A 13773-nucleotide genomic window follows, 5' to 3' on the forward strand; every position below is an offset into this window, starting at 1 on the left:
GCTACTTCTAAATATTAATAAAATCTATATAAACAATCCTAAAATCGTGAGGTATATTGTTGCTTGTTGGGCGTTTCTCAGTTGTTTTGTCTGATTTTGAGAAGTATCATTTTCAGAATGACGTGATGTTGTTGATGATCTGTGGATGACGTCACGGTCACGTGTTCAGATCGAGCCTGCAGGGTCAGTGCAGTGGCGCCCTCTAGTGGCACAACACGGACACACAGCTTTTCGTTTCAGATTCATAACTGAAGATAAATCCTCCTAACTTCAAGGCTTTTCTTTGAGAGCTTGAAGATTTTTGTAATTGTTTATTTACTTTGAAACAACTTTCACGCAGAAATTGCTGGTAAATTCCAAAAACAGTTAAAAAGAAACGGCAAGTAACACATCAAATCTGCTGAACTGCTGGATGTAGAAGGACTGAAAGTATTTTCTTGCAAAACCATTTAGATTGTACTATGCAATAAAGATGCAATAAATATTTCTTCAGCATGTTTCCCACACACACTTTCTGATGTCTCAGTGTAAACTATGATTGGTGTGAAACAGCTTGTGTTTGCTGGCTGGAATGTGAGCTGGTTAGTCGTCAGTACGTGTGTGTGGGTGTAAAGTAATGCTGTCTGTCTGCCGAAGAGAAACACACACTCTGACAAAGTGGAAATTCCTGCCTCTTGTTCCTCTTGACAGAAGTGGATGATGGCTCTCGGCAGACGTTTGTCTCGTCACAGTGAGACACTGCAGAAACAACAGCGTCTGGAGAAACATGTTCTCCGTGACAGGACACGTTCCACATCTCACTCACTCGTCTGTCTCTAAGACAAGAGGAATAGGTAAGAGTGTAGTGTAGTAGATCTTCCTTTATTATGCATTGGCCTTTCTTTACTCTCCATGACAAGTCACCTTTATTTCTACAGCGCTTTATATAATGCATATTGTTTCAAAGCAGCTTTACAGTGAAAACAATAATTCAGTGATGCAAGTTCACTTCAGCTGTTCAGAAGCTCTAATAGAAAGTCAGTTCAGTGTTGAGAATGAGATCATCAGTTATTGAATCAGTTCATTTCATCTATAAAACAGCTGATTAGAAAACAGCGATGTCATCGTCCAGCTCAGTTCAGTTCTCATACAGGCAGATCAATATATTGTTGAATATTAAATGTCCCCAACTAGGTAAAACAAAAGGCGACAGTGGCAAGACCCCGAACTCCATCAGTGACAGAATAGAGAAAACCTTGGGAGAAACCAGATTCGCTCAGTTCTCCTCTGGCCAACGAGCGAACAGTGTGTGATTATGATTCAGGCAGCATTACAGGTCAGAGGTCAGATTGGATCAGAACATTCAGAATATTATCCAGTTCAGTCTGGTTGAAGATCGGAGTCACGCCGGTATGGAGACGGGTTTGAGGATCAGTGCCAATGCTGTCGTGTAGATGAGGGGAGAGTCTAGTCGACACAATCTCTGCTGACACTTCAGGGATGTGTTGTGGTCGTGTCTCAGGTCCTCCATCTGATCTGGATACGGCCCGGATCCGGCTGACTACATCATGTGCTGTGGTCGTGTCTAGGCGCAGGTCCTCCATCTGATCTGGATACGGCCCGGATCCGGCTGAATACATCATGCGTTGTGGTTGTGTCTAGGAGCAGGTCCTCCATCTGATCTGGATACGGCCCGGATCCGGCTGACTACATCATGCGTTGTGGTCGTGTCTAGGCGCAGGTCCTCCATCTGGTCTGGATACGGCCCGGATCCGGCTGACTACATCATGTGCTGTGGTCGTGTCTAGGCGCAGGTCCTCCATCTGATCTGGATACGGCCCGGATCCGGCTGACTTCATCATGTGTTGTGGTCGTGTCTAGGCGCAGGTCCTCTATCTGATCTGGATGCGGCCCGGATCCGGCTGACTACATCATGTGTTGTGGTCGTGTCTAGGCGCAGGTCCACCATCTGATCTGGATGCGGCCCGGATCCGACTGACTACATCATGTGCTGTGGTCGTGTCTAGGCGCAGGTCCTCCATCTGATCTGGATACGTCCCGGATCCGGCTGACTTCATCATGTGTTGTGGTCGTGTCTAGGCGCAGGTCCTCTATCTGATCTGGATGCGGCCCGGATCCGGCTGACTACATCATGTGCTGTGGTTGTGTCTAGGCGCAGGTCCTCTATCTGATCTGGATACGGCCGGGATCCGGCTGACTTCATCATGAGTTGTGGTCGTGTCTAGGCGCAGGTCTTCCATCTGATCTGGATACGGCCTGGATCCGGCTGACTACATCATGCGTTGTGGTCGTGTCTAGGAGCAGGTCCTCCATCTGATCTGGATGCGGCCCGGATCCGGCTGACTACATCATGCGTTGTGGTCGTGTCTAGGCGCAGGTCCTCCATCTGATCTGGATGCGGCCCGGATCCGGCTGACTACATCATGCGTTGTGGTCGTGTCTAGGCGCAGGTCCTCCATCTGATCTGGATGCGGCCCGGATCCGGGTGACTACATCATGGGTTGTGGTCGTGTCTAGGCGCAGGTCCTCCATCTGATCTGGATACGGCCGGGATCCGGCTGACTTCATCATGAGTTGTGGTCGTGTCTAGGCGCAGGTCTTCCATCTGATCTGCATACGGCCCGGATCCGGCTGAATACATCATGCGTTGTGGTCGTGTCTAGGCGCAGGTCCTCCATCTGATCTGGATGCGGCCCGGATCCGGCTGACTACATCATGCGTTGTGGTCGTGTCTAGGCGCAGGTCCTCCATCTGATCTGGATGCGGCCCGGATCCGGCTGACTACATCATGCGTTGTGGTCGTGTCTAGGCGCAGGTCCTCCATCTGATCTGGATGCGGCCCGGATCCGGGTGACTACATCATGGGTTGTGGTCATGTCTAGGCGCAGGTCCTCCATCTGATCTGGATGCGGCCCGGATCCGGCTGACTACATCATGCGTTGTGGTCGTGTCTAGGCGCAGGTCCTCCATCTGGTCTGGATGCGGCCCGGATCCGGGTGACTACATCATGGGTTGTGGTCGTGTCTAGGCGCAGGTCCTCCATCTGATCTGGATACGGCCCGGATCCGGCTGACTACATCATGGGTTGTGGTCGTGTCTCAGGTCCTCCATCTGATCTGGATACGGCCCGGATCCGGCTGACTACTTCATGGATTGTGGTCGTGTCTAGGCGCAGGTCCTCCATCTGATCTGGATGCGGCCCGGATCCGGGTGACTACATCATGGGTTGTGGTCGTGTCTAGGCGCAGGTCCTCCATCTGATCTGGATACGGCCCGGATCCGGCTGACTACATCATGGGTTGTGGTCGTGTCTCAGGTCCTCCATCTGATCTGGATACGGCCCGGATCCGGCTGACTACTTCATGGATTGTGGTCGTGTCTAGGCGCAGGTCCTCCATCTGATCTGGATGCGGCCCGGATCCGGCTGACTACATCATGCGTTGTGGTCGTGTCTAGGCGCAGGTCCTCCATCTGATCTGGATGCGGCCCGGATCCGGGTGACTACATCATGGGTTGTGGTCGTGTCTAGGCGCAGGTCCTCCATCTGATCTGGATACGGCCCGGATCCGGCTGACTACATCATGGGTTGTGGTCGTGTCTCAGGTCCTCCATCTGATCTGGATACGGCCCGGATCCGGCTGACTACTTCATGGATTGTGGTCGTGTCTAGGCGCAGGTCCTCCATCTGATCTGGATACGGCCCGGATCCGGCTGACTACATCATGTGCTGTGGTCGTGTCTAGGCGCAGGTCCTCCATCTGATCTGGATACGGCCCGGATCCGGCTGACTACATCATGTGCTGTGGTCGTGTCTAGGCGCAGGTCCTCCATCTGATCTGGATACGGCCCGGATCCGGCTGAATACATCATGCGTTGTGGTTGTGTCTAGGAGCAGGTCCTCCATCTGGTCTGGATACGGCCCGGATCCGGCTGACTACATCATGTGTTGTGGTCGTGTCTAGGCGCAGGTCCTCCATCTGATCTGGATACGGCCCGGATCCGGCTGAATACATCATGCGTTGTGGTTGTGTCTAGGAGCAGGTCCTCCATCTGGTCTGGATACGGCCCGGATCCGGCTGACTACTTCATGTGTTGTGGTCGTGTCTAGGCGCAGGTCCTCCATCTGATCTGGATCCGGCCCGGATCCGGCTGACTTCATCATGTGTTGTGGTCGTGTCTAGGCGCAGGTCTTCCATCTGATCTGGATACGGCCCGGATCCGGCTGACTACATCATGCGTTGTGGTCGTGTCTAGGTGCAGGTCCTCCATCTGATCTGGATGCGGCCCGGATCCGGCTGACTACATCATGCGTTGTGGTCGTGTCTAGGCGCAGGTCCTCCATCTGGTCTGGATACGGCCCGGATCCGGCTGACTTCATCATGTGTTGTGGTCGTGTCTAGGTGCAGGTCCTCCATCTGATCTGGATACGGCCCGGATCCGGCTGACTTCATCATGTGTTGTGGTCGTGTCTAGGCGCAGGTCTTCCATCTGATCTGGATGCGGCCCGGATCCGGCTGACTACATCATGCGTTGTGGTCGTGTCTAGGCGCAGGTCCTCCATCTGATCTGGATACGGCCCGGATCCGGGTGACTACATCATGGGTTGTGGTCGTGTCTAGGCGCAGGTCCTCCATCTGATCTGGATACGGCCCGGATCCGGCTGACTACATCATGGGTTGTGGTCGTGTCTAGGCGCAGGTCCTCCATCTGATCTGGATACGGCCCGGATCCGGCTGACTACATCATGGGTTGTGGTCGTGTCTCCTCCATCTGATCTGGATACGGCCCGGATCCGGCTGACTACTTCATGGGTTGTGGTCGTGTCTAGGCGCAGGTCCTCCATCTGATCTGGATACGGCCCGGATCCGGCTGACTACATCATGTGTTGTGGTCGTGTCTAGGCGCAGGTCCTCCATCTGGTCTGGATACGGCCCTGATCCGGCTGACTACATCATGGGTTGTGGTCGTGTCTCAGGTCCTCCATCTGATCTGGATACGGCCCGGATCCGGCTGACTACATCATACGTTGTGCTTGTGCCCATACAATGTTAGGAAGACTGTTCCAGAGTTTTGGTGCCAGCAGTCGATTTTGATATTCTAGGTATTATCAACTGGCCGGAATTTTGAGATCGCAATAGACGTGAAGGACTATAATGTGTTAAGAGCTCGCTCAAGTACTGGGGAGCTAAACCATTTAGTGCTTTGTAAGTAATCAGCAATATTTTAAAATTAATATGATGTTTAATAGGGAGCCAGTGCAGTGTTGACAGAACCAGGATAATATGGTAATACTAGTTTGTTTTATGCCTCGCAAACTTAAATATTTGGTTTTGAGTGATGTATTAAATGTTGTATTTTGTTTAATTAAAGCAAGCAATAATAATAAAAAATTATTAGAATCATCTTTTAATATCAAATTCCCTACTTAGTTGTTTTTTTTTTAAATGCAATTTTTTTTTGTATGATTATTATTATTTTTTTAAATGAAACACACATAAAATATGTTAATGTTGTTTTTGGTGGGCCAGTTAAAATTCTGCAGATATTGCAAATAATAATAAATAACTAGATAAAAATATATATATAAAAAAAAAAAGTCGAGACTTTGATGTTGCTTGAGACCAGAAGGCTTTAAGTAGTCGTGCAGGTTTCAACGTGTGACAGAAGTATTAAACTGGTAGATGATTATTTATAGATAATTAGTAGATAAGTTCAAATTAGAATAACGAGCCGAGCCAACATAATAATAATAATAACAGCAGCAGCAGCAGCAGCAGCAGCTTGTATCAGGTGTGTCATATACTGTGGTAAACCGCTCACCCTGAATTATGACGCGCTTCTTGCGGTTTGTAATTATGCCTCATTTTAAGTGAAGCTGGCGCGCGTCCCGGAGCTTTTAATTTCTCGGAACCGGAGCGGGTGACGTCATCACGCCCTCCGGTGTCCTACAGACGCACGCGAGCCCTCCGATCGGTGCGTGCGTGATATTTAAAAGGCTCGAGGCACGCGCGTCGGCATCAGCTCGATAACGGAGCCGCGGACGCTATGGAGGGCTCAGCGGACTCAGACGCGCCCGGCACCGGGAGATCCGCGACGGACAGCGCCGCGAGGCTCGCACGCCTCCTGCACCGCGACTGCACGCGTCTGCTCGAGCTCTACGTGAGTATACGGGTCCCGCTATTCACGCGAGCATGACGACATCGCGCTGTCAATCACGGCGCGCCTCGCGCTGCAGTAACGCGGATAATAATAATAATGATGATGCTTCAGTGTTTTTCCGCTTTTTATTGTTATAATATTATAATAATAATGCCTTAAAATGGTGCACAGAAATGCTGTCTAGCTAGGTTTTTTAGGGTTTAAAATTATAATTTTCTTGCTCTTTGCTAAACCAACCTAACCAGTTGAAAATTGCCCCAAACCCCTGACAACTCTGAGGAAGACCAGGAAACCAGTTTAGGGTTTTGTTCTGAAATGCTGTCTAGATAGGGTGCTCACTGGGGGTTTTAGTGTTTAAAATGAAAATTTCCTCAATTTACTTGTAACTAACCTAACCCTGACCATTCTGAAGAAGACCAAACCAATCTAGGGTTGTTGAAGCTGGTGTTGTTCAGAAGTGCTGTCTAGATAGGGTGCTTACTAGGGTTTAAGACACAGACATGTCCTGCATTTATTCAATTAACTTCAAGTATCTCTTCATAATGTTATTTACTGCAGTGACTCTCAACCAATCCAGACCCAGCATCTATAAACTGATTAACTACAGGCCAGAGGAATCACACACACACACACACACACACTCTCTCACTAGTGAGGACTGACCTAGGCCAAACAGGACTAATGACAGCTGTGTAAAAGCACTCGTTTACAGTCTCTATAGTCCGAGTGTTTATTAGATACCTGGTTCCAGCATGTTAATCGTGTGAGTGTGGGTTTAGAGGATGAAAGCATGACCTGGACGGCTGTCTGATTTGGCTTTGACAGTGTCAGAGATGTGTGTGTGCTGAAACACTGGAGTAGAGTTGGACTGGACATGTGATCTTTGACATCAGCAGCAGAAGTTATGGGGAACCTTTTCTCCTGTTACTGTACAAAATGTTGAAGATGTAAACAAAACTATGCGGTGAAAATAATAGTAATTTTAGCAGTGAAAGACTAAAAGTGCTTCAGTAACTGATTAAATTCCTTATATACGGAGAAAAAACAAATACTGTTCAATTCACACTTTTTTTGAAGTAAAAAACATTTAATTCTAGTGAAATTGTTTAATTTACAGTGAAATACCTTAAATTGACACGTGACGGCTCACATTTGATGCTTTTTCATTTATATCGGTTATGCACATTAGGATTATATGTTGTTAAATGAATGTTCGTTGCATTATTTTAGTGTCGTGTGTGTGTGTGTGTGTGTGTGTTACCATGATGGTGTTTTGTAACTGTATGTATGACACTGCATCTTATGTGCATATATTTTCCGTTTTTCTTTTACATGAAATGATATTGTTGAGCACTATGGTCAACCTCCGTTGTTTCTATTGTGCTTTATAAATAAATTGAGAATTAATATTTCTGTGCATATATTAATATTTTCCTCAGCTTGTGATGGACTTTGATTCGTTATGTTTTTGTTCCTTTATCTGTGTTTTGTGGTTTTCAGTGTATCATATAGATATCAGTACTTCAGTATATTCAACTCCAGTCACATTCTTTCACAACACACATCGTTTCTAACGTTACATGAGTCCACGTTACAGTCTAGAGTTTCGCTGCCCGTTGTGAAGTGTGTCTGCAGAGGTGGTGTAACGCAGGGCATAATTGATATCAAATGCATTGTGCATGTGACTCAGAGAGGGATGTTCAGGTAATTACAGGTGTTGCGATGCATGTGGGAATAAAAACAGATCTCGCTGCATTAACGGTAGCCATCATGTGGGCAGAGCCAGTGACTAACGTTTCCTGTAATAACTAATTACAAGTCAAGGCACATTTATTTATATAGCGCTTTTTACATTGTTTCAAAGCAGCTTCACAGAGATAACAGGAAAATAATGCAAGAAAGTTTGTTTCCAGAAGTAAATAGTGTCACAGTCCAGTTTCAGTAAGTTCAGTGATGATTCATTTCTGTTGTGAATGAGTTATTAATTTAGTTCATTTATACAGCCGTTCTGGAGAAAACAGTGATGTCATCATCCAGCTCAGTTCAGTTCTCATATAATGATGTCAATGCATGAGATCAATAATACTGTTGAATATTAAATGAATTGATCATTACACCCTCCTCCTCCTCCTCCTCCTCCTCCTCCTCAGAGAGAGAGAGAGAGAGAGAGAGAGCTTCAGAGGCTTAAGCTACTGTAACAGTGCAACAATGATAAAACAATGCATTGACATTTACTTTTTACTTTTGATACTTTAGTACTTTTAAAAGCGAGTACTTCTGCACTTTTACTTAAGTAAAACTCGGTCTTTACAAATTTTACTTGTAACGGAGTAAAATTTGACCAGTAGTATCTGTACTTTCACTCAAGTCAGGAAGTTGTGTACTTTGTCCACCTCTGGTCCTCAGAGCGACCGTCCCAGGCAGGGATCGCAAGAAGTAACGCAATTAGTTACTTTTTAAGGGAGTAACGCAATATTGTAATGCATTACTTTCTAAAAAAGTAACTAAGTAACACAATTAGTTACTTTAAGGGAGTGACGCAATATTGTAATGCATTACTTTTCAAAGTACCTTTCCCCAACACTGATCATTACACCCTCCTCCTCCTCCTCAGAGCGAGCGTGAGAGTTTCCCGTCGCCTCACGTCCCGGGCGGGGATCGCCTGGTGTCCCTCGGGCCCTGTCCCGAGGCCCTGACCCCCGGGGAGCAGGTGGGCCACGTGCGCTCGGCCCTGCGCCGCTGCATGGAGCTGCTGGAGTGCCTGATCCAGCGCGAGGTGGAGGAGATGGGAGAGGAGCTGGCCGGAGAGTACGAGAGCCTGAGGAAGGCCGTGAGGGATCGGCTCGGGCATCTGGTCCACAGCACCGGAGCCCTGCTGGGGGACGGGGAAGGAGGATGCCCACCGTCTCCTCAGATTCAGTGCCATGAGGTACACAGTCAAAACAATATCGTGATTTTAATGGTAAAAATGCTATGGTGAAAAACTGTTTATTGGAAAGAAAGAAAGTTTCCGTGATATATACGGTGAAGATAGATCTAACTCTACATTTAATATAATTTTACAGTACAATACCATTGAATTTACAGTTTTTGGAAGTGAAAAGCACAGGTCATTGTGTAATTTACAGTGAAAAAGTGTAAACTGACATTCCCAGAATTGGAATGAATTGTCATTCCCATTCCCAGAAGGCTGCCCGTCGTCTCCTCAGATTATACATCATTTATAGATTTTTCCCTCTTTTACATTTCTCTTTACATTGATATGCAATATATCTTATTTTAGGAAGTGCATTCTTATGATTTAATGAAGTCAAGTTTGCTTTATTTCTACAGTGTTTTATCCAATACAGATTGTTTCAAAGCAGCTTCACTGTAATAAACAGGAAAATAACGATGATGCAAACTTCGTCAAATATAAGATCATAAAATATATTTAAGTATAAGCTTAACGAACCACGGTTTGGGAAACCCTGACGTAATGTCTAATGCATATTATTCACTTAGTAAATTATTTATATTTATTGATTTTTCTCTCTTTTACATTCCTCTTTACATTGACATGCAGGTAAACAAATAAATGATCTCTAAAATTCCAAGAACGCTTATTTTCACAGTATTTAAGGCGAGATGCTTCAAGCACACGTACATTTTTGAGATTTTGGTCTAATTTCCTTCCATAGCAGACTAGAGGAAAGAAAACATCCAAAATACATATTTCAGTGTTTATTTATTGATCTTTATCACATGCATCTGTATATTTCAATTACAATATATATCAATAAATTAGTTTCTTTCTCCACTTTAGTAACACTTACGTACACCAAAACTTAGTTTTATTCCTATCTATATTCTGAAGGTATTTACTGAGGGGTTTAATCATATATCATTCAAAACCTCATTTTTATAACATTTTATTTCTAAAAACATGGAGAAAATGTGTTTTTTCTGTCTGTTGACAGTATTTTCTGATTTATGGAAATCCAAAAACCTTTCTATAAAAACCTTTAACAACAAAATCAAACAAGAATTTTAAACCTGGCTTCACCCAGAGTTCAGATTTATATTCTGGAAATGAATGCAATGATATGATGAAGATAATGAACAAACTACATTTTCTAAAAATAACCAGTCAAGTTTATAATATAATATATATTACGTCAGCATCTTTGAAGGAAAGTGTTTGGTCTGCCGCACATCCTGATGTAGGAGATCCGGTGGAGCTAAAAGTAGAAACACAACGAACTCACACACACACACACACACTCACTCACTCACTCACTCACTCATTTAACAGGTCCTCTATTGCCAAAATCATGAATATAGTTCATGCATAAAAATGTCTTATTTTATGGAATAAAGTTTCTTTTTTTACATAAATGACATGTTACTCAGAGACTGACATGTTTGGCTTGTCAAAAATGTTACATTCAGCTGTTTCGCAAATTCATTGACTGAAAAAAAAAAATCAAGTTCATTGTGATGCACTCTTTTCAAAACGCATCAAAGTTATTTTTATTGTCTCTTATAATGCAAATCTCTTATTTAAACCCATGAAAAAGCAGATTGTGTTGTAAATAATAGTAGAACTGTTGAAATCAAACAGATTTTGACTTGATTTTCACCTGTAGTGTTGCTGAATCCAAATTCAGTAAAACACATGAACTTGTGTGTAAAACTGACCGTTGTTACACAAGCAAAATAGCAGTTCTGTTACTCTGCCAGAGGGAGTTATCATCTGATGGTGATGACCCAAAATAAAACCAGTCTATATCAGCTACACTCAGTTTCAGAAAACTCCACAAAGCTGCTGAATCGTTCTCATTGTCTGCGTTGAAAATGATGTTTGAAAGGAATGTGTTATAAATGTGCTCTGGATCACGTGAGCCGTTGTTCTGGTGCGCTGAAGTTGACAGAAGCAGCGATAAGCATTTGGACTCGCATCAAACCCTTCCCAAGCTGCACTGCTATAAACCCTAAAGCTCTTTTCCCTCGGGATCCGGTAATCTTGCTGGGAAAGATCTTTTAAAACACAATGCAGTTTAAAAACAGACTAAATTAAATGAACAATTGTGCAGGGAAACTTTACACTGTAAACCTTTTATTTTTTTATTTTTTTATTTTTTTAAAGTGACTTAAAACTTAAAGTGACTTAACTTAAAGTTAAAGTGACTTAAAAACGTAAAACTTAAAGTGAATTAACTTAAAGTGACTTAACTTAAACTTAAATTAAGTGACTCATCTTAAACTTAAAGTGATTATTTTTAACTTAAAGTGACTTCAAAACGTAAAACTTAAAGTGACTTAACTTAAAATTGTAAGTTTCTTATTTCTTTTTTTTGTGTGAAACTTTACACTGTAAACCTTTTTTTTACTTTGACTTAAAAACGTAAAACTTAAAATGACTTAACTTAAAACTTTGTGACTTAAAAAGTAAATTTGTAAGTTTCTTATTTTTTTCGTGAAACATGAAATAGGACGTGAGATGCGTCTTAAAATGAAAACCCCCCTTGAGAAAAAAAATTGTAGCAGACAATATAAAACAAACCAATATTTCACAAAATAATTGTAAATGTAATTGAATACATAATGAAATGTTGCGACGCGAAAATATAAGCCTAATAAAAAGAGTATTTCATAAATAAATGTATTACATGGCTTGGTTGAATTTCAATGTAGAATGCGGTGTGTTATTTCTTGATATCAGATGCTGAGTATAACACACCGTTGCCATGAACAACAGAGCGTTGCTATGGACGCGGAACGGACTATTTTCTTTAGCGGAAGCAATACAATCGTTTTTAAATCAATAATTTGTGTCAAATTATTTATTTATTTTGTAGGTAGCCATGTAATAAGCGGGATAATGTATCGCGAGGCGGTTGTTATAGCGAATACACCCCCTTTAGGCTGATTTAAGCCTGTTCAGCCTGTCCGGGGGTGTTATTCGCTATAATAACCACCTAGCTATACATTGTCCCTTACATATTTCATGTCCAACATATTTATGTCACCTGTCCAAGTCTTGATGATAGTGGGTCTGCAGAATTGCTGTATTTTTGAGGAACGTTTGTATTGGGTGGTTAATAAAACCTTAAAATGTACCATAAGATGCACAGATGGTATTTCACATCATTTTTATGTTGCATGAAAGAAAAGAAAGTTCCTTAAATGATTAATGCTTAAATTTTATTGTACTTGAATTCATTTATTGCAACATCCCATCATGCATTTACAATTTCCTTATATTTTTATTTAGTTTACTCTGTAAAAACCCATTACTATTAAATATGAATATGAAAATAGTCAAGATTGGAAAAATGATATTTATTGAAATTTCAGTGAAATTATTGCATTGGTTGATTTGCACGTTCTGTAGTTTCTGTCACGCTAGAAGTTTGTTACTGTAAAAGCTGCTCTATTTTCATGACGTGTCACGCTATACTGACGTGTGTGTGTGTGTGTGTGTTAGTTGTGTTTCTGCTTTTAGCTCAGTGGATCTCCTACACTTTCCTTCATAGATGACGACATGAAGCACAACATAATGAATGCGCTTCCTATGAACCGACGATTGGCTCGCGATCAGAAAGATTCACTTGATCTGTGTGTGTGTGTGTGTGTGTCTCGTCTATTTCTGTGCCTATAACGCCTCAAACTGACCACAGAGTGGGTTTAAAATGTGTGTTTTATCTTGAAGCTCTGTGGATACAGACTGATGATGTCTTTATTTAACTCACACACACACTATCTCACATACTCTCTCTAACACACACACACGCACAGGTTGATGTTAATGAAGTGTCTCGTCTCTGGTTCTCAGGGTCAGGATGAAGTTGAAGGTTCTGGTAGTTTTGCTGCTAAACTCTGGACCTATCGAGTTCTGCTGGAGCTCATCCACTGGACAGAGTCGGCCTCGCAAACACTGCATGTGTTCCACACGGAGACACAACAACAACAACAACAACAACAACAGATCCTCTAGATAAACACATCTCCAGTTCTTCAGTCCAGATCCACACCCAAGACTGTTACATGGATCAAACCAGGCCAAACTCAACCAGTGTGAACTAAACAGTGTGTTAGGTTGAGGAAAGTGGTTTTACCATAAACGTTCTCAAGCCTCTCAGTATAAACGACGTATCAGACATTAGCTTCAAAAACTCTGAACATCCTTTAAAATCACGATCTGCTGGTTTCATTTTTACTAGTGCTGGGCAACCATTAATCAAAATATCAGTTTGTTTACACATAATATAAGTGTGTGTACGGTGTATAATTATTTTGTATATATAAATCCACACACATGCATGTTGTATATATTTAAGAAAAAAAAATATATTTATATATATAAAAAAATATATTTATATATAATATAAATATATGCAAATATTTCTTAAATATATACATGCATGTGTGTGGATTTTTATATATATATATATACACAAATATTTATACATAATAGATACATATATTATGTGTAAACAAACTGTTAGTTTGGATGCGATTAATCGTTGCCCAGCATTAATTTTTACATAAATGACATTGTTTGTTGTCTTTTATAAAACTCCCAAAAAGCTTAAATTTATGCTTAAAAACAAACAAATCTTGTATAATTTT

The 13773-nt window shown here is 42.7% G+C and overlaps 1 protein-coding gene across 1 annotated transcript; it reads left to right on the top strand.

Annotated features, from left to right (window-relative positions):
- Positions 1–5914: 5914 nt before the first annotated feature.
- LOC309490508 (uncharacterized protein) lies at positions 5915–13475 on the top strand. Its single transcript, XM_082159722.1, has 3 exons — positions 5915–6159; positions 8774–9088; positions 12977–13475. The coding sequence occupies exons 1-3, from the start codon at positions 6046–6048 to the stop codon at positions 13136–13138; spliced, it is 591 nt and encodes a 196-aa protein (XP_082015848.1). The 5' UTR covers positions 5915–6045; the 3' UTR covers positions 13139–13475.
- Positions 13476–13773: the final 298 nt, after the last annotated feature.

Source organism: Leuciscus leuciscus (genome assembly GCF_965113295.1).
Source record: "Leuciscus leuciscus genome assembly, chromosome: 2".
NCBI classification, from domain to species: Eukaryota; Metazoa; Chordata; class Actinopteri; order Cypriniformes; family Leuciscidae; genus Leuciscus; species Leuciscus leuciscus.